This window comes from Calidris pugnax, unplaced genomic scaffold, assembly GCF_001431845.1.
Source record: "Calidris pugnax isolate Ruff unplaced genomic scaffold, ASM143184v1 scaffold60, whole genome shotgun sequence".
NCBI lineage: Eukaryota > Metazoa > Chordata > Aves > Charadriiformes > Scolopacidae > Calidris > Calidris pugnax.
The window spans coordinates 6,595,330-6,619,263 of record NW_015090831.1 but is presented as its reverse complement, the minus strand read 5'-3'; the positions used below and the strand labels follow the sequence as shown (position 1 = coordinate 6,619,263).

Sequence of the window (23,934 nt, the reverse complement as noted above, 5' to 3'; positions counted from 1 at the left end):
AATGCAACTTAAATACCAGCAACAGATCATTAAACCTAATTATTTTTCAACTTTTTTTTTTTTTTTATTTCTTCTGACACATTTGCCACAAAGATACCAGAAACACACCACCTCTAGCTCAGAAACTACTCTTGGTACAAGTCACTGGAGACTGGGAGAGAATATCTAGGGAAGCTGACTGCTGACCTTGCTTTTGTGTTCCTTCAGAGGCACTGGTATTGGTCACTCCATGAGCGAGAGGAGCTCTCAGTCTGACACGCTGGTTTATGCTGTATATAGCACCCTTCTCTGCTCTCTTTTTACACAATGCATGTGAAAGGAAAATCAATTTGGGGAAAAAATAAAAGAAAACATAGAACAGCTACTATGAAGGGAATTGCTTCCAGCGCGACACAAGAAACTGGGTCCAGCCTCCCTCAGGCTAAGTTCTACACAGACAGTTGCAAAATAGGGTACTACTCAAAATAAGCAATGGAGCAAAATCTGTCCCCCTTTTAGAATAGGTACATGTTAGTCTTTATAATGTTGAACTTCCGTAAATCTATGTTGAGACCTAGCACGCATCCAAGAGATTTCATGATTTTCATACTATAGAAGACATAAGGTGATAATATAACTTTTAAACATAACTTCTGATACACATTTCTTCAATAATGTGAAACAATACTTTTACTAAGGGGGATATAATGCCACATGTTTTTCTAAAAAAAACTTTAACTGGATAACTGGAGACTGTTTCAAAATGCTTCCTCAGGTAAAGTAAAGATTCATGTTCTAATAAAGTTTTTTTATGTTGTATCTGAAGAGTTTCACAGATGCTTAGTCTGCTCACAAATCACGTATCAATCTTTATTTACATAGGGACTGTTATACTTTTAAGAAGTCTATATATTCACTCATGGTTATTTTGACCATCTAGTTAAACTATATGTGAGTTTTATTATGATGCTTAAATCATCCATAAAAATCTTGACGGAAACCACAGGATCCAAAGTTTTACCCACAGAGCTAAAATAAGGTGTAAATCAGCAATTCTGTTAAGCAGGTATATTGCCTTACTTGCATACAGAATGTAATTCAAAATGATCAGAAAAATTCACCCACTTTGAATTAAACATAATATGGGGAGACATTTCTGGATGTGAGCACACAGGGAAGGACTTATGTAGCCTGAGAGGAAATAATTATAGGCCCTACTGTGTTGTAAGTAAACTTTTGCCTCTCTCCCAGTTTGGGCCACGACTGACAGAGGGCACGCGCCTCTCAGTGCTGCTTGAGGGGGTCAGGATTTCCAGAAGCAGCTCAATAACCTCAGCCATTCCTCAACCACAGTCTTACTAATGAAACATACTGATGGATCCAAGATGCAATTACTGCAAACAGACATTATCTCTACTTCAAATACCTGACAAAAACTGATTTTCTATTTGGAAGTAGAAAAGTTATCTTAACATTTAAAATTAACAGTAACAAAGAGGACAACTGTATTTTATGTCAAAAAGATCCCAGGTAGTTTTGCTTACATCAGGCTTTCTATGTAAAACGCTAGTAGCATTTTGTTTCAAAGAAGCATCCCACCTCATGAAAAATGTGGAATTCTCCCCTGTGCTCACCACTACAGCTGGTTTGAGATCTTCCTCACATAAATTTTCAAGTTTTGGCCTACAAAACTGCACATGATTGACACAAATTTCAGCTGAAATCTTGGAGGAACCACCAGAATTTTCCACAGAAAGCAGATATTTTCAGGAAAAAAAGTATCAGTCAGAAATAGCTCTGTATCAAGAGCAGTTTCACTGGGAAATTTCCAGCAAGCTGTTTTCAGAAGTACAGACTCACTTAAGCCTTTAAAGAAGGTTTGGAGAGATATGTAACGCTGAAGGCTTTCTTCAAGGAGTACGTAGGACACAATAAAAGGGCAAAATTTCCATTGGTAACAGAATACAGAAGTTCTAACAAATTACCTTGCTTTGCATTATAAAGTTCAAGACTTTCTACTAAGCTGACACATGGAACCAGAGAACATGTAATTGTGTGACAGACAAATGGAGCATAATTTTTCTAGTATTTTGAAACATGCCAAATTATTAATTAATACTTTTTTTTTCCCAGAATAATATTGCAAATGTAAATAGGTCTCTGCAAAATTCCTTTATCAGTTAATAAACATCTTTAAGCTACATGTGGCATTGGCAGAAAAAACTTAAACTACAGATGGCAAAACAGATCTCTTTATTTGCACATCCTTCTCTTCATCTGCAATGCTAAAGGAACCACAAAAAAAATGAACGTATTTCTGCCAAATCAATGTCAATTTTAAGTAGATTATTCCTTCTGGGTTTATACCATAATTTGATCCAATTAGCCAAAGATGAATGCATTATTGTTTCCTATCTAGATCTGAAGTATAACTAGTATGCAAAACTAAAAACCCCCAAAGGCTATCCTAGGTAAAACTAGAGAAGACACAAGTTTTCACAGCCCTGATACTCCCAGGTGTACTGCATTGGTGAAATGGAATTATTTCTAAAGTATAGAAAGCAAGGGTAAATGGGAGAACTGTGCAGTATATTTTCAATGTATATCCATCAGTCTACGTTCCTGGCTGCTTGAACCTGCGATTACAATTTATGCTTATTTATAATACCAATAACAAACACAATAAATACATACAGACTTTACTGACTTATTCTGCATCCTTTCTATTGCTTCTTCCTAGTCAAGCTTTTTTTCCCTGTAAAACCCACCAACTTCAATATGTCATTTGTCCAATAGTTTGACAGTTATCTTCACAGTTTCCCATGACCACAATCCCATCTTTGAAATGTATTTTCTGTGTTGAACCAGGTAATTACTGCCTCATTTTAATTCCAGTCCCACCTTAAAATTCATTTCTACTAGTAAGTCAAAAGATTAGTTTTAATTATTAGTGAGTACTAATCATCTTGTACTCCAATTTATCTATAACTCCAACTTATCTATAAATTTATTTTTTATTTGCCATAAGTGCCTCCCATTCCCTTCCAGGCATTGAGATCCCTTCCTTGCATGCTTGAAAAGAATGGTGGCAAGCTACTTGGAGCAGGGTTGTCACAGAAAACAAAACTTTAAATGAGTTGGAAAAAGGACATGGATAATTCTAGGAATTCAATTCAATACAAAGGTCTACATGCAGCTTCCAGCTGGGAAAGTCCCACAGCCGATGATGTCTGGAATGATCTCTCTGTATTACGCTGTTATACTTTCTTTCTAAAAACCTACTCACTGTTCTCAGGAGACAGGATATTAGAAATAGATACCATTTTAGTCCAACTAGAAAAGAAATACTGAGACTTATAATTCATGTGAAGAACAACTTTAAGCTCTGTGTAAAAGATAATTAAATGCAGTCCAGCTGCAGCCTGGCTCTCAAAGAGGCCAGCCTAGAAATACTTTGGAGAGCTATCACTCTTCTCTTTTTGGCTGTATGTCGTCCTTTGGTTTTACTTCTGCACTTGCCAACCAATCACCCTTAGAGATTCGCAACTATCTTTAAGAAATCCTTATAGATGAGTAATAGTTGAGAAGAAGAAGTCCTCACATCCAATGCAAGATGTGAATCCAAGGTAAGCAACAGATCTGCCGCAATGCAGAAACGTGGCTTTTCCAGGCTTTTTCACTGAGAAAAAACAGCCTTCTGTTTCTCTTAGTGCCCTGAAATGTAAAAATTGGGAGCCAATAATTGCACACTGTCTAAGGAACACCTAACTGGGGATTGCTCATTCAAGGCATGGATGGATGTTTCCCTTCATTTGCCATTTTCTAACAGAAAAGACATATCTCAGCTCTCAGAAATCATACCTGTAAGTAGCAAAGCACAAGAAATGAGGGTTTATTATTTATAGTGTCATAGAATAGTTTGGGTTGGGAGGGACCTTTTTAAGTCCAACCCCCTGCAATGAGCAGGGACATCTTCAACTAGATCAGGTTACTCAGAGCCCTGTCCAACCTGACCTTGGATGTTTCCAGGGATGGGGCATCTACCACCACTCTGGGAAATCTCTTCCAGTGCTCCACCACCCTCACTGTAAAAAATTTCTTCCTTCTACTAGTCTAAATCTACCCTCTTTTAATTTAAAACCATTACCTCTTGTTCTATTGCAAAGGCCCTGTTAAAAAGGTCTGTCCCCAACTTACTTACAAGGACAGAAAGGCTGCTATAAGGTCTCCCTGGAGCCTTCCTTCTCTTCTCCAGGCTGAATAACCCCAACTTTCTCAGAGTATCATGGAGAGTGACTTGGATATATAATTGATATAATTGATAAATCAGGTGAAAATGTACTTTTGTACTTTTTGTAAAAATTCTAGTAGATGTCATTGTAGAAAAGGAGCACAAAGTCCATGTAAGCACAGTTGAAACAAATTTTTACAGTAACTCGACATATTCATTCAAAATGCTTTTCAGTTTGCTCAGTTGTACTTCAGGTATATGAATTAGAGTTAATAGGAAATGCATGACTGAAGCTTCATAGACACATCTACAGATGGTCCTAGCCAGAAGAAAAAAACAGTAAAGTAGAAAAGTTTGAAACAGAGAATGGTCCAGAGGATACTGGCATGTACTATCCTGTAGTAAGTATGATAATCAGGCAGTCCTGATTTGAGGGATAAAAACGAATATAGCTTGGGCTAGACTGTAAAGTAGTGTAAATCAACATAGCAGCATTAACTTCAGAGTTGAAGAACCTGGCCATCCTGTTTAATTGACATTTTAAGCCTGAGCGAGACCAGCAGATTCTCAGTATCTTGAATAATAATTAGATTTTATCCTATACATAATGTATAAAGAGCCACACTTCTTCTTGTTCTAGTGATAAAATTTGGTATTTCTGGGTGAATAAATGTAATGACAAAGAAGGAAATTAACAGCAAATCATTGTGGCTAATAAGAAAGTGTTGATCCAAAATATTAATTCTCTCCACAGAAGGAAGACAAGCTAGACAGTAGGCTGCAGCAGCGCTGCAGAAGAATTGGCAATTAGACAAGTGCTATGTGTGCTATCTTTTAAAGTACAAAGAAATGATTTGTCTTTGCCAGACTGTGAAGAAGGTAAGCTGACATAAATTAGAAGACACTAATGGACGTCAGTTTCTTATTATTCACATTGGCAAGGTTCTCCATCATCTTCAAGGAACATAAGTAACAACCAGAAAAATACACAGAAAGTTTCACTCTATTATTATAGGCTCCTTCAGACCATCATTTCAAAATTAATCCCTGCAGAAATGCCCAAATGCCAAACAAGAGTGAAGAACACAGTACAGCAGACACTATTCACCCCATTTCCAGTGGCCCAAACCCACATAATGCTATTCCTCTCTCAGGTCTCTCCATTCTGCAGAGTAGCCTGTTCACCTTCTCACCCATATGATAAACATGCGCTAATGAAATTCCACTGAAAAGATGCAGAGCAACTTAGTAGAAGGAGAGGATATTTAACAGCTTTATGCACCAGTGCGAGTTGTTTCCGATGAGCAAGTCCTGGAATGGTCTATGCAGAATGCTGCTCTGCACCACCCTGGAAGGCCACCCGACAGCACGACCACACCACATCTTCAGTAACATGAAAACTGCAGCATAAGAACACAGGACTGCTAAATGTTGTGTAAAGCCTCCCAAAGAAATGGCGCATTGGTCATGGACAGATTTAGAATGATTCGCTTGAAGATACTCAAAACGCAGGACTTCTAATCTCTGGGCTTCTAGGGGTAAGTTTCTACACACAAGACAGTCAGTTGTTTTTCCAGTGCCTACTAGTTATTAAGCAAGATTTCCCCTCAGTGATTCATAGAAAATCTAATACCTTATCACAACTTGTATCAAAACATAACTTTTTTGAGCATGTAGATTCGAAATAGGAACCGAGCCAGATTGGAAATGGATTCGGTGATAACTGGTTTTGTTTGACGGCTTTTGCAGACAGCAACCTCACAGGTAGAGACTTCTAGGTATTCCACAGCTTTACTGGGTGGATGGGAAGATAAAACAAACATTTTCCTTTATCTGATCATGTGTAAATGAATGATTCAACTGCTATATCAGTGATCAGATGATTGCTAAATGGTTCTTCTCAACTTCTATCAATGGCCTGATGAAAGGAATTAACACTGACAGTGATAAGTTGTTTTCTCAGGCATTGAGACTCCATGACAAGAGAGGATTTCTTCTGCGGTCAAAAGACATTTTATCAGTGGAATATTGTTCTTCATTAAATGCATTAGAGGCGTCCAAGGATTTGCCTGACATTTAAGCAACTTTTGGATTATCCTTTTACCTCTCCACAGTGATGTGGATCACCTCTCTCTACTGAATGCACAGGCTGTAATGCAGATCAATTTATTCACCATCTTTCCTCTGTCACTTATTCTGTTACATTTATCTCAGTAACTCATTACAGACCTCACCTAATCTGTCTCCAGGTTTTGAGGGTTCTTTAATGTAAATGTGTTTGCTCAAATATGTCAGACTTAATGGACATGTTTTAGGATGATGCATGTCAGAGTTAATGTATTTGCCACATTAATCAGACTTGTTTCCTTCACATCTATTTCCATTCCCTGAGAATGAGGAAACATGAATTCATCAGCTGTTTACTTAGTACTCCACTAAAAACACTCAAAGTTTTAGAGTTTACAAAAAGGTGGATAAACCCAAGTCTTTTGGGCTATCCAGTATTTTTAATTCTCTTACTGGAAGCTCGGTGCAAGCTTATTAAACAAGCAGATGAACTACTATTGTTTTCATCAAGCTTCATCAATTCATAGGCAATTGGATAACATAATTAAGCATTATGAGTGTGGATATTAAACAACACATTCAGAAATTAAATTTGAAACATACTTTTTCGGTTCCAGCATTCATCAGATCTACCTTTCAGAAAGAAAACAAGAGAAAAAAGGCAGATGACACTGGAGCAGACACTGGAGCAAGGATCTGTTGAATAGAAATGGTATCGGTGTGGAACAAAGAGGCAGGCTTTATATTGTGGTCTACATTTATGGGGAGTCAGATAACGAGGCACCACACAAGCAGTAAAGAGTGACAACCAGTTTTAAATGACACAGGTGAACAAAAGTGAGGGGAAAGGTGAGTAAAATAGTATCTTGGCATTAAATGGGCACATCTGCAGGAAAACCATACAGAAGAACTGGACAGAAAAGAGGAGTCAAACAGATTTAAGCTGGGATACTGGAAAGAATGCAAGTCCTTCTTCGCATAGAAAAGTCTGCTTGTGAAGTGTGGTTTTTTTCTTTTCTCATACATAGTTTCATAGTATGTCTACTGGGTGCTGAATAAAACAATATCAGAATACACAGATAAGACTATCATCTTTAGTATTTTGATACCTCAATACAAATAATTATAATGCTGACATTTCATTTTAAGTCAAACTCATATCTACAACATGATGTATGTCCTACGTTCACTATCAGTATATCTGTAAAATTGTTTACAAGTTGCTAGCAACGTATCTATAAAACTTGCTGTGAAGGACATTCCTGGTGTCCACTGAAAGCTTGATCACTTTTCTTTGCTGCATATAAGGCTTAAAGAGGTGGCCTTTAAAACACAACACAACACATAAATACCAACAACACTTCCTTTCTGGAACATTAGACATCTATGGGATTCAACCAAATGTTCTCTAAAGTGTTGTGTAAAGCCTCCCAAAGAAATGGCGCATTGGTCATGGACAGATTTAGAATGATTCGCTTGAAGATACTCAAAACGCAGGACTTCTAATCTCTGGGCTTCTAGGGGTAAGTTTCTACACACAAGACAGTCAGTTGTTTTTCCAGTGCCTACTAGTTATTAAGCAAGATTTCCCCTCAGTGATTCATAGAAAATCTAATACCTTATCACAACTTGTATCAAAACATAACTTTTTTGAGCATGTAGATTCGAAATAGGAACCGAGCCAGATTGGAAATGGATTCGGTGATAACTGGTTTTGTTTGACGGCTTTTGCAGACAGCAACCTCACAGGTAGAGACTTCTAGGTATTCCACAGCTTTACTGGGTGGATGGGAAGATAAAACAAACATTTTCCTTTATCTGATCATGTGTAAATGAATGATTCAACTGCTATATCAGTGATCAGATGATTGCTAAATGGTTCTTCTCAACTTCTATCAATGGCCTGATGAAAGGAATTAACACTGACAGTGATAAGTTGTTTTCTCAGGCATTGAGACTCCATGACAAGAGAGGATTTCTTCTGCGGTCAAAAGACATTTTATCAGTGGAATATTGTTCTTCATTAAATGCATTAGAGGCGTCCAAGGATTTGCCTGACATTTAAGCAACTTTTGGATTATCCTTTTACCTCTCCACAGTGATGTGGATCACCTCTCTCTACTGAATGCACAGGCTGTAATGCAGATCAATTTATTCACCATCTTTCCTCTGTCACTTATTCTGTTACATTTATCTCAGTAACTCATTACAGACCTCACCTAATCTGTCTCCAGGTTTTGAGGGTTCTTTAATGTAAATGTGTTTGCTCAAATATGTCAGACTTAATGGACATGTTTTAGGATGATGCATGTCAGAGTTAATGTATTTGCCACATTAATCAGACTTGTTTCCTTCACATCTATTTCCATTCCCTGAGAATGAGGAAACATGAATTCATCAGCTGTTTACTTAGTACTCCACTAAAAACACTCAAAGTTTTAGAGTTTACAAAAAGGTGGATAAACCCAAGTCTTTTGGGCTATCCAGTATTTTTAATTCTCTTACTGGAAGCTCGGTGCAAGCTTATTAAACAAGCAGATGAACTACTATTGTTTTCATCAAGCTTCATCAATTCATAGGCAATTGGATAACATAATTAAGCATTATGAGTGTGGATATTAAACAACACATTCAGAAATTAAATTTGAAACATACTTTTTCGGTTCCAGCATTCATCAGATCTACCTTTCAGAAAGAAAACAAGAGAAAAAAGGCAGATGACACTGGAGCAGACACTGGAGCAAGGATCTGTTGAATAGAAATGGTATTGGTGTGGAACAAAGAGGCAGGCTTTATATTGTGGTCTACATTTATGGGGAGTCAGATAACGAGGCACCACACAAGCAGTAAAGAGTGACAACCAGTTTTAAATGACACAGGTGAACAAAAGTGAGGGGAAAGGTGAGTAAAATAGTATCTTGGCATTAAATGGGCACATCTGCAGGAAAACCATACAGAAGAACTGGACAGAAAAGAGGAGTCAAACAGATTTAAGCTGGGATACTGGAAAGAATGCAAGTCCCACAGAAGAACTGGACAGAAAAGAGGAGTCAGAGACAAACAGATTTTAGCTGGGATACTGGAAAGAATGCAAGTCATTCTTCGCATAGAAAAGTCTGCTTGTGAAGTGTGGTTTTTTTCTTTTCTCATACATAGTTTCATAGTATGTCTACTGGGTGCTGAATAAAACAATATCAGAATACACAGATAAGACTATCATCTTTAGTATTTTGATACCTCAATACAAATAATTATAATGCTGACATTTCATTTTAAGTCAAACTCATATCTACAACATGATGTATGTCCTACGTTCACTATCAGTATATCTGTAAAATTGTTTACAAGTTGCTAGCAACGTATCTATAAAACTTGCTGTGAAGGACATTCCTGGTGTCCACTGAAAGCTTGATCACTTTTCTTTGCTGCATATAAGGCTTAAAGAGGTGGCCTTTAAAACACAACACAACACATAAATACCAACAACACTTCCTTTCTGGAACATTAGACATCTATGGGATTCAACCAAATGTTCTCTAAAGAAAAAAAAAAAACAAAACCTCCAAAAAAGTTGCTCCAAAGACAGACCTTCCTTTTTCTGACCAGATTGGCTCTAAATTAAACTGCAAAACCCTTTTGCAAGGTTGTTCTTGGAAAGTAGAAAAAAAAGATTATAAAGCCTGCTATAAGGCAGATGATTATCAGGAACTTTAATGGAATTGAGCGCTGGGCTACAGCAGAGCTACAAAAGAATCCCTTGACCTCAGAGTGTGTTTTTGTTCTAGCACAAAGCAGCAAAGTCTACAATGCACTTTTAATGTTGCTTTGATAGTGTGGAAACCCAACCCTCTATCTAGCTAGAGACTTTTCAGAACCTCTTTAAGTATCTGCAGGCATTTTCTCTGTAGTATAGAAAAGCCAGTATCTACAATGCTCCCATTTAATGTTGGATGAATCAATTTTGAGCAACTGACCTGGACCTCTAAAGAAAATTTCACAAAAATTAGACCCAAGTCTTTCTTCAAAGTTTCAAAAATACTGACTACATTTTTCTTCCTAATCTTCATCTGGCTCTGAATTTCACCTGAAATACTCCAAACAAACAATAGGGGTCGATGCCACAGTTTGATAACTTCTTTCCAAGAACTGTGAATCTTTCTACTGTGGATTCTAACAGCCTGCCTCAGGGAGTTAACTCCCCACACGATTTCAGTAGGTAGCATCTGGTGCTTCCACCGGAGCATATAGTACCAACAACACCCAGGTACATTTTGGATTGCTCCTACCAATTCTTGCATTATCAAATATTTGCCCTCTAGAATACCTGCTCCAGCAAACTGCACGTCTACTCATATCTTTTAAATTTATTTTATTTTTACCAGTGATGTCATTCTGAGGGCAATACCTACCTGCCGTGACATCCCTGATGCCAAAGTTCAACAGACCTTTATTAAATAATGACTCTGGCCTTTTAGTTCAATTGGTGACATATTAAAGATAACATTTGAAAGCAAAAAACTTTCCAGTTCAATAAAATAATTCCTTTAGATGAACTGTCCATGCTTTCATGTATTCCCTGATCTTCAGTGCTTTGGACTACAAGTGACTGCTTGATTCATTTAGAAATTGCTAAGGATAGAACGATCACTGGAAATCCACTATGGTGAATAAACATGTTTACACATAGAAATATCTGTGATAAAAAAAATCATCTTTCTTTGTGTTGAAACCTGAGTATAAATTTAAGAATTGACTTGAAACCTTCTCAGACGTCTCATCAGCCAATTTAGGCTAGTGAATATATGCTGAGATTGTGTTTTCTCTGAAGCTTGAGTCTATCATTAGAATAAACAACATTCAATGTTTACTTGTTTCTCTAGAGAATTTGTCACCCATTTGGGGTAACAAAGAGAAAAGGAAACTGGATGCAAAGAAATTATTATCATGCAGATTTCAAACATGGGGTTTGATAAATCACCAAAGTGTTGATGTCTGAGAAAATGGTACACCGAGTCTTTCCTCCTTCAGCCCCAGCGTAGGGTTTTATCAACACTGAAGAATTAGATGAATAATTATGACTAGTTTTCCTTTTCATTATAGATATATATTCCTAAAAAGAAAACAAGGTCAGGAACCTTTTAATTTGTGTTGGAACCTGTATAGCCAAAACACTTGTACTCTTCCAAAGTGCCTGTATTTTAGCCATAACAGATGAGTATTATAATCAAGAAAACTGTCTTTGGTATGCATATTACTGTATACTATAGTATTCTCATGTGAAGCTGTCTGCAAGAATTAATTCTTCAGTAATTAGCATTTGTTTTCTTGTGCCATGGATTTTTGACTTTTCCCTTGAAGCTGTTTATCAATGAAAACTCTTAATACATTATAATTAATACAATCACACTTCTCCAGGAGTGGCTGCTAATTTGAAACAGTACTTGAAATATGAAACATTAAACTTCCTCACAAATGCTTTTTCCTTCTCAAGATGTCCAATTATTAACTTCTCTATGTAAAGTTGTCATTTGTAAATGCCTCATAATTTTTTTGGCCATTGTGACAAGGGGGAATTTCAAGACAAACACTGACAGTTGGGGGAAACAATTCTTTCTCTTTGTAAAATGAAGGCTTTTTTTATGTTTACATGGGAGCAAGACTGGCAGGAGCTTGACACATCATCTTTGCATTCAATAAAATAATTTTATTTATAGGAATATTCAGAGACCCTGCTGTACCTGTCTGAGCTGGGGAGTCTCTCATGACATGAAGAGAAAGTCAACCTTTTTATCGTGTCCTTCCTCTTATTAGCTACTTCAGCATTTCCCGCTTCATCACTCTTTCAAAACCCAACTACTTTATCGCAAAGGGCTTGAGGAAAGAGCTCTGAAGATGCCTGGACCTGAAAGTGATAATTGTGGATTCTTAGGTCTCCTGCCTGTGGGAAGTGGGAGCACAGGTAGCATCTGTGCCAGCTGGGCCACATTAGGCTTCCTCACTGACAGTACAGCAAAAGCATCCAGGGTATAATATATTTTTGGTTTAAATTTTTAAAAATATTTTAAATATATGTTTAAGTACAATACAGCACAATATAAACGACAGCTTCATATAGATATGATCATGTGTTCCTGAAATACAGGTATACTAGAAGGGAAATTTTATATTACCATGCATTCTTGTATTCTTTCCATTTAGCAAATCCAAAGAGTCAGCAAAACACTTAAATTTGTTTAGATGAACAACTGACAATAAATTAAAGCCCTAGCAACTGGCATTTTACCCATTTTTTCTTTAACACACCCAGGAGTGTCTCATTATTAGAAAGTGATGAACCAGCATTGTCTTAAATGATACCAATCCTGAAGACTGTTCAGTTGTATGTATCTTATTTATTAGCTAATTGGGCAGAACTGATCCCAATTTAGGTATTTTACTGTGACAACTAGAGCAACATGTGTTTTTCTTAGTATGTAAAGAAAATCTTCCCTGCTTAATCATAGCCTTTCTACATCTTCTATACATTCAACTCCATTTTGTTAACAGTTTAGCTCAAACCCAGTAGAACAAACTCTAGTAGAACTAAGTACAGCTACAAAACCACAGTGAATTTTGTTTTCTTAAAACAACTGTTTACGATGGTGGAGAACGCAGTAAGAAATCAATTTAGAACCCACTGAACTTTTCAAGATTTCAAAGATGTTTCTGTTCTGGAAGAACCCCCAACACTGTGAAACTGCTCCATGAAAGCAACAGACCAAAACCCTTCACCAGGATGTGAGGGCACACCATTTACAGAGCCATCCTTCCTGTGTAATTCCCTTCTCCTTCTGACAACCAGAAGCTTAGGAGCTGATAACAAGGAAAGGCGAATCTATCTCTCTCAAACCTTGGGTAACTCTCTATACCAGCAAGTTCTCTATAATCTTCACAAGTTCTTCCTTGTGCATGCTTTCCACTAAAAATCTGCAAATATCTGTTTTTTCTTGTTCAGTATCTGCATTAAAAAATTAAACCCAAAACACTTCACATCAATTCAAAGAAAGTTTTGAGAATTTTAGGGTGGAGGCAAAATAATTAGTTTAACCTGAGAATCTTCTTCATTCAGAGTCAGATCCTTATATTCTTGACATACTGCTCTATACTGATCTCAAACAGACTTCTGCCTTGTCCTCTATTGCCTAATAAATATTTTAACATGTACTGAGGTTAAAAATTAGCACATGCCAATCAAGAACCAGGGCGGATGGTGCTATCTTCTTGAAAAGTGTAGAGCAAAGGCAACTTTATTTTCAGTGGCAGCTTTAAGGTTTTCTGAACAGACACCTGGTTTGCTACTCCTTCTGATGCAGTTTATGACAGTAATTATTCTTCTATTCAGAATTTTATTCTGAAGTTTACTAACTCAAGGCCATATGACAGAGTTACAGTATATCAGCATTATTCCCCCTGAAAGTATCATGCATAACAACCCTTGAGTTTAGCCACTATATATAGTTTTGGAGGCTGAAATGATCTTTCATAGCCAAATTCCAAAGTTCTTCTGTCAAGCATTACTTTGATCCACACTTGGTAATAGTATGTACTTATCTTTTACATAGTTGGTGAAATCTGGCTTTCCAGGAACAGAGCTAAATGAGTGCTAAAACTGACATTAGATAGGCAAACAAATAAAGTAATGAGATTTAAACATGTTTTTTTCCAAGAACTGAGACAGCAATAGAATCCAGTGTAAAATATAATTTTGTACCTATCACATGACTCTGACATGTAGTCCTTGTCATGGTGTCCTCGTCTTCTTCTTGCAGGTTTTCTGTGACTACTTTAGCCTGTACATAGTACAACAACAAAAGTGAAGAACATCTGTGACTCTGTTTACGTTGCTTCATGACAACTACAGAACACCTTTTCAGAAATAAATCAGAGTAAAGTTACAGGGCAGTGAAGAGTGGAAGCATACAGCCTGTCTTTTAAATTCATTCAAAGTCACAATATGCAGCAGTCAAAAAATACCCTTGGAAGATGCAATTCCTTAAAAGGAGAAGTCTTTTCTGCATTTAAAAAAAAAAAAAAAAGCTCAAGTCTCCTGACCTCTTTGTTTCTCTCTAAAAAAACCATGTTTCAGATTGTACGCTAAAAAAATGTGAACTTAATATGTGATGTGGTATCTCTCTAGTTCAGTTTGCAAACACTGAACTTCGGCATTTTTGTTTCCACCTCTGTTTAAAAGCATTTATTAGCTAAACAGAGAGAAAAACTTCATTTAAGAATGCAGCGCATACTAAGATCCTGTATGTGTTATTCAAGTATGTGTTATTCAAATCCCCTAGATATTCTATCTTTCAGATGAAGGCATATTTTTGCTCTGTTCTTCTGCACTCCTATTTCCAAAGTGCATATATAATCTGAGTATCTTCCTCGCATACAGTGAAAACCTCCTCCGTTACATGCCATCGGAGGCCATAATTCAGATCCAGGGACATATTTTTCTGCCACACTACATAAATCAAACAGGAATGAAGATACTTTCAGGACGATGAGAGGAGGGAAGCCAGCACTGCAGAAAAAATTACTTTCAATATCTCAGAGATATTAAATTATTTGTTAATCACTCTCTGCTGTTTTAAACTGCATACAGCACATTCTCAGTAACATTAAATATGTTCTATAATCTAAACCAGTAGAATTTATCATCATTTGCATGACGTATCTTTGATCATAGTATATATTCTGCTTGTCTGGTTTACAGAAGTAGCCCTATTGACCTCCTGTGACAAGCCTCAGTAAGACATAAAAGGCTCGCTCTCTGTATTTATAAAAATGCATTTATAATCTCTTAATCCCCGAGATCTGATGACATCCTTTTTTCTTCTGAAATGAGGCTCTTAAGGCTATGGAAAATGAAGAGGAGAGTATGTGGTCATTTGGCATCGAATTGTGGGTAAAACAGTTTCTCCCATTTGCATTCTGTGTGGCGGTCTGTGGCTTGCTGCTGATGTGACATTTCACAATATTAGGATAGATCTCTGGGTATTCCCCAAACACCCAGGCTGCAGACAGACAGCGCTACACAAAACTCCGGGTGTCTTGGTTTTGGTGCCACGCTTCCACCTCCCAAAGTAAAGCCCATGGCTTTTCTAAATTACACTGGGCTGTAATAAAATCACAAAGATGAAATGAAGCAGTGCAGCACAAAAATGATTGTATCTCACCTTAAGCTCCAGCCAAGGACATGAAAAAGTATTGGAGAATGTGGAATATCCTTGGTGTGGGCTAAAGTGTTATGTATTTCTGTTGGCTGGCCTTTAGAGCAAAGTGCTTTTTTGATGAACACTAACGGGAAGCGTATCCCTCTGAAGGTGAACGCACAAGGCCGCCATTGGTGGAACATTGCTTTTTCCATAAATTCCGTGGCAGTCAAGCAATAACATTCTTTGCATGAACAGAAATCAGAGGTAATTGGTGCGTATGTTATGGCATAATAGTGCCCCAAGTCTTCACCTGGCACATCATAAGAGAAGAGATTTAATCATCAAAAATTAAATAGGCTTTAAAGGAAAAACTTGCTAGAAAATTAATGTTAAGAAAGGCTACGGCCAGGATTTAAAGAAGCAGTATGTATATGATATGCAGTTTTGAAATACACCTTCTGCACTGAACCACCATTACTAAATACACTTTGCATTGTTCACAACAGAAAAGAAATCTTCTTAAGTTTAGGGCTTTTGCAAAGATTTATGCTGTTTTCTCCAAAAGTATTAATTTTGTCTTTTTACAAGTAAAAAAATGCACAATACGCCATTCTATTGCATCTGACTGTTTTAGTCACAGCCATCTCCCAATCCTCTGCAATCTGCTTCAAAGTGAGCAAACACCAAAGAATAGCTGGAAATCATAGTAATAAGATGCATGAACTTTGAATTTAAAGACTTTCCAATGTTTTTCTTGAAAAAGTTTGGAGGATAAGATTAAATATCACATACTGTGGAATCTTAAGGTATATCTCTTTCACAAATTAGCATTAAGAATTTTAAGTACATTTTTAATCTCATTATTCTAGATGTCCTCAATCTTTTGGCACTAGCTATTTCTTTCAGGAATTAAGTGCCACAAAAACCACAATATGAAACTCACAGCGATGAAGCATATAATGTAACTTAATCTTCAAAACAGTACAAAAAATGCTTTGATTCCCAGTGAACAAAAAGTGTACGGTATAGGACAACTAGTGCCTTTTCCCCATGACTAACATATCCTTAAAAACTAATAGTATAATTAGCACTTCTCCATTATTTACTTATATTAAGGACAATCTTTGTAGTTCCCTGATAAAACAAAGAGTGTGTTTCTTGATCATATACTTAAAGTCCTAAGTGACTATTATTGCTGCATTTAGAAAGACTTCACAAAATGACAGACAAAAAGCACAGCAAATTATTGCAGCATTAGAAAATAATAAGCTAGAAAGAAATTGTAGAAGCAACGCGTAGAGTTTTTTGTACTTCTGCACAGTGAAGATATACCCTAAGCTGTCAGGACCATATTAAATGGGGCATAGTTAAACTGAGTGGCTCTGATAAGGGGCTCTGCTTTGCTATCAAAGTTCTAGATCAGTTGGATTGAATTTCCTGCATATTGCACATTTCCAGACTTTCATTCTCTCTCTTTCCTTTCAGTGACACTACAAGGACAGCCTTAGATATGCTTATAATTTGTGGTTTTATAATGCAGGAGACATCTACATTTTCAAAGAAGAGATGATACCACAGGAGTCAGGAGGAAAAAGTTTTCCAACACATTCATTCTGCATATGTTCCCCGTAAGTTTTAAAAAATGACCTTGCAGATGTTCTTAGGAACGACATCTGCATTAAAGTAAAAAAAACATTTGCCTGAAGTTGAAACCATGCGTGGGGTACTTTAACCTTAAGCACCCTAAACACCAGTACTTAGCTAAGAGTTTTTCCAGTTCCCATCAGGAAGCTTTTTAGAATTTGTTTTACCCCTGAAATACATCCCAAATAATTTGTATTTCAAATTCTCTCAGATGAAATAGTTGCATGTGCTGTACTTCAATAACTCAGTTTTATTGGAACAACAAAAGTAATAGCCTCAACTCCATGCTCAATATTATATTTGGCACAAGTTTTCAGCCTATTTTGTGAAAATTGGGCTTATTGTTAATAATCATCATAATAATACGGTCAAGACAACAATCAGGAATGAGAAGAGAATGCTCATTGAGTTAAAGCATCTCTGTTCTCCTGGTGCTTTGACTTTAAAACATCATGGGAAAGATCCTTGCTAGGCAAGAAATTGCTCACTAAATTCCAAGGTTAATTATTAGGACCTTCACAAGGAAGAGCACCCATTCAATCTGACTTTAGGTTACAATCCTAGACTCTGTGTGTATGCTTCTTGATGCAGAAAAGATAGCCACTCGCATAACCTTTTGAGAACCAGAATCTAACTGCTAACAGAAAATCAAATTATTTTTCTTCTAAATTGCAACTTTCCTACTCGCTGGGTAAATTAAAGTATCAAGTACAGTTAATACCTTATTGAAGCATAAAACTAACTACAGGGCATTAACAGGAAAATTTTCCATGGTACAAAGAGAGACATGGGTGAAATGTATGTTTTAGCTTTTAAAAGACTGCCTCTTAAGTGACAAATATTCCCAAATGCGGTCAAATACTTTGCCTCTTTCCCGCCAGCACTGCACTTTTCAGCCTTATTGATTTCTATAATGTTCAGAGGAATGTTTAACGCTGGCATGCAATTTCCAAGGAAAGAGGAAAAAATAATAATAATAAAAAAGCAAATGGTCTTATTATTTCACTGTATTGCAGTATGATTATGGCATCATTGTGCATATATCTCCACTGGAATTGAACTGCCAGCAGAAGCAGTAGAATCTTCATGACTAGCTGTATAATCTGGCCTATAGTCAAACTGCCAACTTTCGTATTAATTCACAATTCTCTAGATACACAAAATCTTTCTATCATATATAAACACTTACTATCCTGTCTGTCTGTACTTGCAATAAGGAACACATCCAGAAGTTAGAAAGAAGGTAATAATGTTTTCATGTACTAAAGCACTTACCAGGGTCTGATTCTGCATTTCCATATCAGCTTTTGTGTTGCTGTTTTTCTTGTGGTTTCCTTGAGAGCTGATAGAGTTGCCGTGAAGAGAGGAGCCCTGGGAGCTGCCCTTCGACACACTCCTGTAGGAAACATTATTTGATCCACTTTCTGTCTGCTGAGCTGCTTTCTTATCAGCTCTGCAGGTAGAGAGTGATTCCTCTGATAAATTACATTGCCCTTCTTCAATCACTCTACTTTTCCATTCCTTTAATGTTTAAAGTAACCTCTCTGTATCTTTCTGTCTCTAGACCTTTGAGTGATAAATGTTTCTAACTAGCCTTGATCAAATCTGTCACTTGCAATTTCAGGTAGTATATCAATTTAGTCTTTCACGTATAATGATTTATATTATATTTGGGACTGCTGTGGGGCAAATGCGCAAACACAGTATAGCAATTGCTAAGTTCTTCTGTGACCAAAAGCTGTGGTAGTTAGAAATGTAATTAATTCTGACTAGTTACCAAATATATACTTGCTGGTTACAATACATGAAGATGGAATACATTAAAACATGTACCTAATTATCCTCTATCTTTACACACCATCTGCCTAGATTCTTGATTTCTGGAACCATTTGAATTTCTACCAACTTGGGTGTAACTTGCCATTCTTTAATTTCAGAGGCTGCTGGTTTCATTAACAAAGTAACATGAACAGAATTATCATCTCATTAATAATGTTTTTCCTGTAATGTTTTAAAGTCCTGATAATGTACCTACTGATCGCTACTACACATTGTTAATCAAAAAGGAAAATACATCGAACTTAGCATCTAAGCATCTGTAAAGCCACAGTGCACAACACCACATCCCAAATTGTGTTCTGAAGTGTTACCTGCTTAAAAGCTCTTTCATAAAACTGTCTTTTGGCGAGTACGTAGCTGTGGTGGAACCTTTGACTTGTTCACACTCAATCTCACCAGGCGTGTCTCGTGAAGGTTTCATAATTTTGCTCTCCATGACATCAGCTAAAATGTCACCGTTGTCTGTTTTCCGGTTAATTTCATTTTCTATCTCACAGTGTTGTTCCATTTTCTTTTTCTCTTTTCTTCTCTCTAATTTTGCCTGCTTAATTCCAAATCCTGAAACTTTTATGTCTTTTTTTTCTATCTTTGTTTTAGGAATGTCAGTTTTTCTGCTACTCAGTGCTGGGAGCTTGCTCTTCCGAAAGCCAAACCAACTCGCTATGGAGGGCCCAGTCTTTTGTTTAGTCTCCACAGTGGGAGATTTGGTTTGTCCCTGACCCTTTTGCACATTTTCTTGGATGCATAACATGACTTTCTCCTCTATGGTAGGCTGTAGAGCTGGTGAACTCAAAACATCAGTAACCTTCTCAGAGGCTTCTGCTAACTTTAAAGACATTTGCTGTCTTCGTGACTTCGTTATTTCTAGTTTGTGAGGACACTTTATTCCATCTGAGCTTTGAAACGACGAAACTTGTTTGGAAGATATAGTAGCTGATGTTTCTAGATCCAATTCTGCTGGCAGAACACTTTTTTTACTTAGAGCTTCGTGTTTAAAACCTTCAGTGCTTTTCTCACTCTGGACAGATAGACTGCGTGCATCCTTCTGAGAAAATGGTTTGTTTCCATCACATTTTGAAGTGTTGTGAAACAAGTCTACTTTTGAAGATGATCTGAAGGGCAGTTTGCTTGGGCTTCCATGCTGGCTATTGCAACTACTCATATTTCCAAGAGAACCTTGTCTAGAATAAGAATTTTCTGTGGGTTTAGGAGTATATGAAAGAGTCTCTGGTGTCACTGCTGACCCAGGAACGGCCTTGATTTGAAGTCCTTCCATGGCTGAGTTCTGCCTTGTTAGAGAATTTCCTCTCTCGGAAGTGTTTGTAATTATCTGAGTTCGTACCTTTCCAAGACCTTCTGCCCCAGGGGCAGATGGCTTTTCCCCTGTATGAATGCTAAAACTCTGACTACGAGCTTTTGCTCCATTCATGCCCAGAGCAGGCTTCAAGTGCGACTTGTTGCTAGAAGAAACGGATCTCTTAACTAATTTGTTTTCTAATCCATCTACTCTGTCTACCACCAAGTTGCAGTTTTCATGTGAATGAGGTGATGCTGTATCCATACTAAGTCCCACGGCAAAATTAGTTTTTACTTCGGTATCAGCCGTAGAGTCTTTTAATTCAGCGTCCGTTGCGCCTCTAGTGGTTACACTTATAGATCCATTTTGCTTGTACTTAGTGGAGCTCACATTACTTTTGGAAGCTGCATTTATACTGTCTTTTTCCTGCTTCCCTGGTACAGTGGAGCTCTTTCGGAGAAGTTGGGGAGATTTGACAAATAATTTCAGTCCTACAGGGAGACGGGTTTTCATTCCTTTCTCATTAGAGTTTTGGGTAGCGTGTGCAGTGTCACTACCATGAAACAGCGTTGACAACGGGGAATTGTTTACCTGAGACAGTAAAGACTCGCTTGTGCTTGTTGTATGACATTGAGGAGTTGCAGGGAGAATGTTTGGCATCTTTTGTGGCTGATCCACCCCACTGTCACTGGAAATAACTTTTTTGCTGGAATATGTGTTTTGTGAAGAAGTTGTTTCCAGTGATGGACAACCTAGAGAAAAGGACCTGGCTGTTTGAAAATCTGTGTTCGAAAATTCACGATTCCTGTGGAGACCCAGCTGATTAGGGCTTTTTGGGCAGACTTGCTTTGTGGAAACTTTGGAAAGTCCTTGGCATGCACTATGGGCTTGCTGAGATATGCATTTATTTTGCATAATTGCTTCTGCATTTTCTTGAAGGTAAGATAATTCAATTTTGGCCCCAGAAGATACATTTTTTGCTTGCATTTCATGACTAGATTGATTATGAAAGCCAGAGTTCACAGTTCCTTTTAATGGTGATGATTTCAGTATATTTTTTGCAGTTTCACTGGGACCAGCTCCTCCTAACTTTACCGCTACAGATGGTGAATGAGCGTAATTAGGCCGAATCAACAAGGATGTTGACCTGCCTGGAGGAACGGGTGGGGATGGTGATCGGGCTTCTACAGTTGCTAAATCACAATGCAAGTCTCTGGTTGGAGGTTCTCTGTAGTCACTGGGCTCTATAAGGTGCTGAGGCAAAAGCGGTGATGCTGGGCTCTGACTCTTTGGATACTTTGACCCGTCGCCTCTGCCTGGACGTTTCAAGCCTGGCAGGAGGTGGGCAGGGGGCTTTGGAACCTGGAAGTCAACTTTTGAGTCAAAATTACGAGGTGGGCTTTGTGCCTTTTTGAATTTTGAAAGCTTCACGGGTGGCAGAGCAGGTGATTTTTCAAGGGTTGCAGGGCCGACTGATTGAGCTATAGGTGTCTCTGTGCTCTGTGTCATCACAGTTTTTTTTGGAGAAAATTTACCTCTGCTGGGTATTTTAGTCAAGTTTGGCTTTTGATTGATTCCTGCTTGCACAGTGGAGCTTGAATTGGCCTTGTATGATACGTCATACACTGGCTTCACTAGTTTTTGTCGGGGAGTATTTTGCAGTGTCACTCTTCCACAATGTGAAGATTCACTGCAGGTCATGGGGACAACCGTATTTTTATTGCCAGTATTATCTTCAGGAGTCTGTTTCTCCATTTCATCTTCAGGTCTTTCTAAAGCAGTGTAGTTTCTCGCATTGGTTCCTGTCTGCAAATCAGTTATTCCCTGAGGTATAAGGTCAGTATATTCTGCACTGGACCTAATTTGTGGCTGGTTGATTGAAATTTCATTTCTTGTTACAGTGACAACTCCGGTTTGATGTGAGCTGAATTCAATAGGCTCACCGTCCTCAGCATCGAATATTACGGTAATGCACTCTTCAGAAGAGGTCTTTTTTACAACCTTTTGTTGTTTAATGAAATTACATGTCTTTGGCCTAATGTCTGAGTGAGCAGATATGTGTTTTTCCTCTTTGTCAGTAGATACAAACTGAGAATTCTCTGTGACTTTGAGCACTTCAGAGGTCTTTGTGTACTTCTCAGTAAACGGAGCCGCTAATAAATCTGATGGACTTTTCTCATCACTGCTTTCTATATGCAATTCATCCAAGACTTCATTGTCATCAGTATCTGAAAGCTGAAAATTAAGGTCCTTCCAGCCCATATTAGCATGACTTTGATTTAACTGTAACTCAGGAAGCTTTGCTCTGGTGCACGATTTTACTTCTGCCTGAAATCCACTGACAAAACTTGTCAATTTTTCAGGTCTCTCCTTAGAATTAAAATATGAACTTCTTTCTGGCAAATGTTTCCTATTAGGATCCCAGTCAAAGAGGCTGTCAGAAACGCTGTGAGTTAATTTGTTACAATAGGTCCTGCAGTCTTTGCTTGGTACTTCCTGCAGCAACAGTAAGGACGAAGAGTCGTCATCTGCATCGTCATGTGAATCTGAATCATAAGAGAAAGTTTTGTTATGTGCAACGCAAATACTTCCCATTTCCATTGGCTTACAATGAGTCTGTTCGTTATGGCTGCCACATTTAACTCCAGGGGAATATATTCCTTCATTAGAGTTCATGCAATCTTTGTAACCCCATTTTGATATTACTGAAGGTGATTCAAGTAATATTTTTTGCTTCTGTAATTTCTTCAGCCCTTCTAAGATATGGTTTTCCTTGATACGAGTTGGAGGTAGATCATCTGCAGGGCTTGAAAGGTTGCTTGGGAGCGAGGAACCAATGCTTATTCTTTTATCCCAGCTCACAGATGACTGTTAAAACAAAATAAAACTCACGTATTACTCAAAAATGCTGTTAATAAAAAGTGTTTCCATTTTAGTAAAGAGATTTAGGAGTTGCACAGAACATTACATTTCATCCATTGCTATTAATAGTAATGTTCTTTTTTAATAAAGGATTTCATAGTGGTGTGAAGGCTGCAGAGCACTTAAAACCTCTAGGAAGAACAATATGAATGAAAGGATTAAGATAAAGAAGAAGAACAATTTGAATTGTGAAAAACAGAATAAATGAGGAAACTGTGAGCAAATGGGAGTGATAGAGGAATTGTTAAAAAAATAATTAAAAGCGGGGAGAATGAGAAGGAGGGAGACATTGGGGAGTGAACCCTTACTGAGTTTAGTGAAAACTGTTTTAAATAAAAAAGAGAGAAAAAGTGAAAAAAAATTCTTGAATAGGCAGCTTTTCAATTAATCTTGTTTCAGCAGAATTTAAGCTAATAAAAGAAGAAAATGAATTTGATTTACCCTTTTGCTGCACGTCTTTCCGTCATTCCAAGTGTAGGAGGAACCACTGGAATATTCACTGCAAGCACTGGAGAGGGAGAGCTCACTGCTACTGCAGCTGCTCCGGGGATACAGGCGGCCAGGACCCGTCGCGTTTAATTGACTCTGGCATTTCAGGACAGGTATACTGGATTTCACATTCTGCTGGCATTCCTAAAATACGAGAAGAAATAGAAATATTTATGGGTGGAAAAAGATCATTTAAACTCCCCTTGATTAAGAAGGACAAAGAAGAAGCGAGTAAGCTACTTACACCTTCCTGTTATGCCATTAGCATCTAGTGA

General features: G+C 37.6%; 1 protein-coding gene across 1 annotated transcript in view; it reads right to left on the bottom strand.

Moving 5' to 3' along the window:
• NCKAP5 (NCK-associated protein 5) overlaps positions 1-23,934 on the bottom strand; it is a 406,029-nt gene that overhangs the window by 51,268 nt on the left and 330,827 nt on the right. The window contains exons 12-15 of the mRNA XM_014941123.1: positions 23,612-23,803; positions 19,263-23,116; positions 18,388-18,508; positions 14,028-14,106 (exon numbers count right to left, since the gene is read on the bottom strand). Of these exons, the coding sequence (XP_014796609.1) occupies positions 14,028-14,106; positions 18,388-18,508; positions 19,263-23,116; positions 23,612-23,803 (4,246 nt within the window). The remainder of the gene's footprint in view (positions 1-14,027; positions 14,107-18,387; positions 18,509-19,262; positions 23,117-23,611; positions 23,804-23,934) is intronic.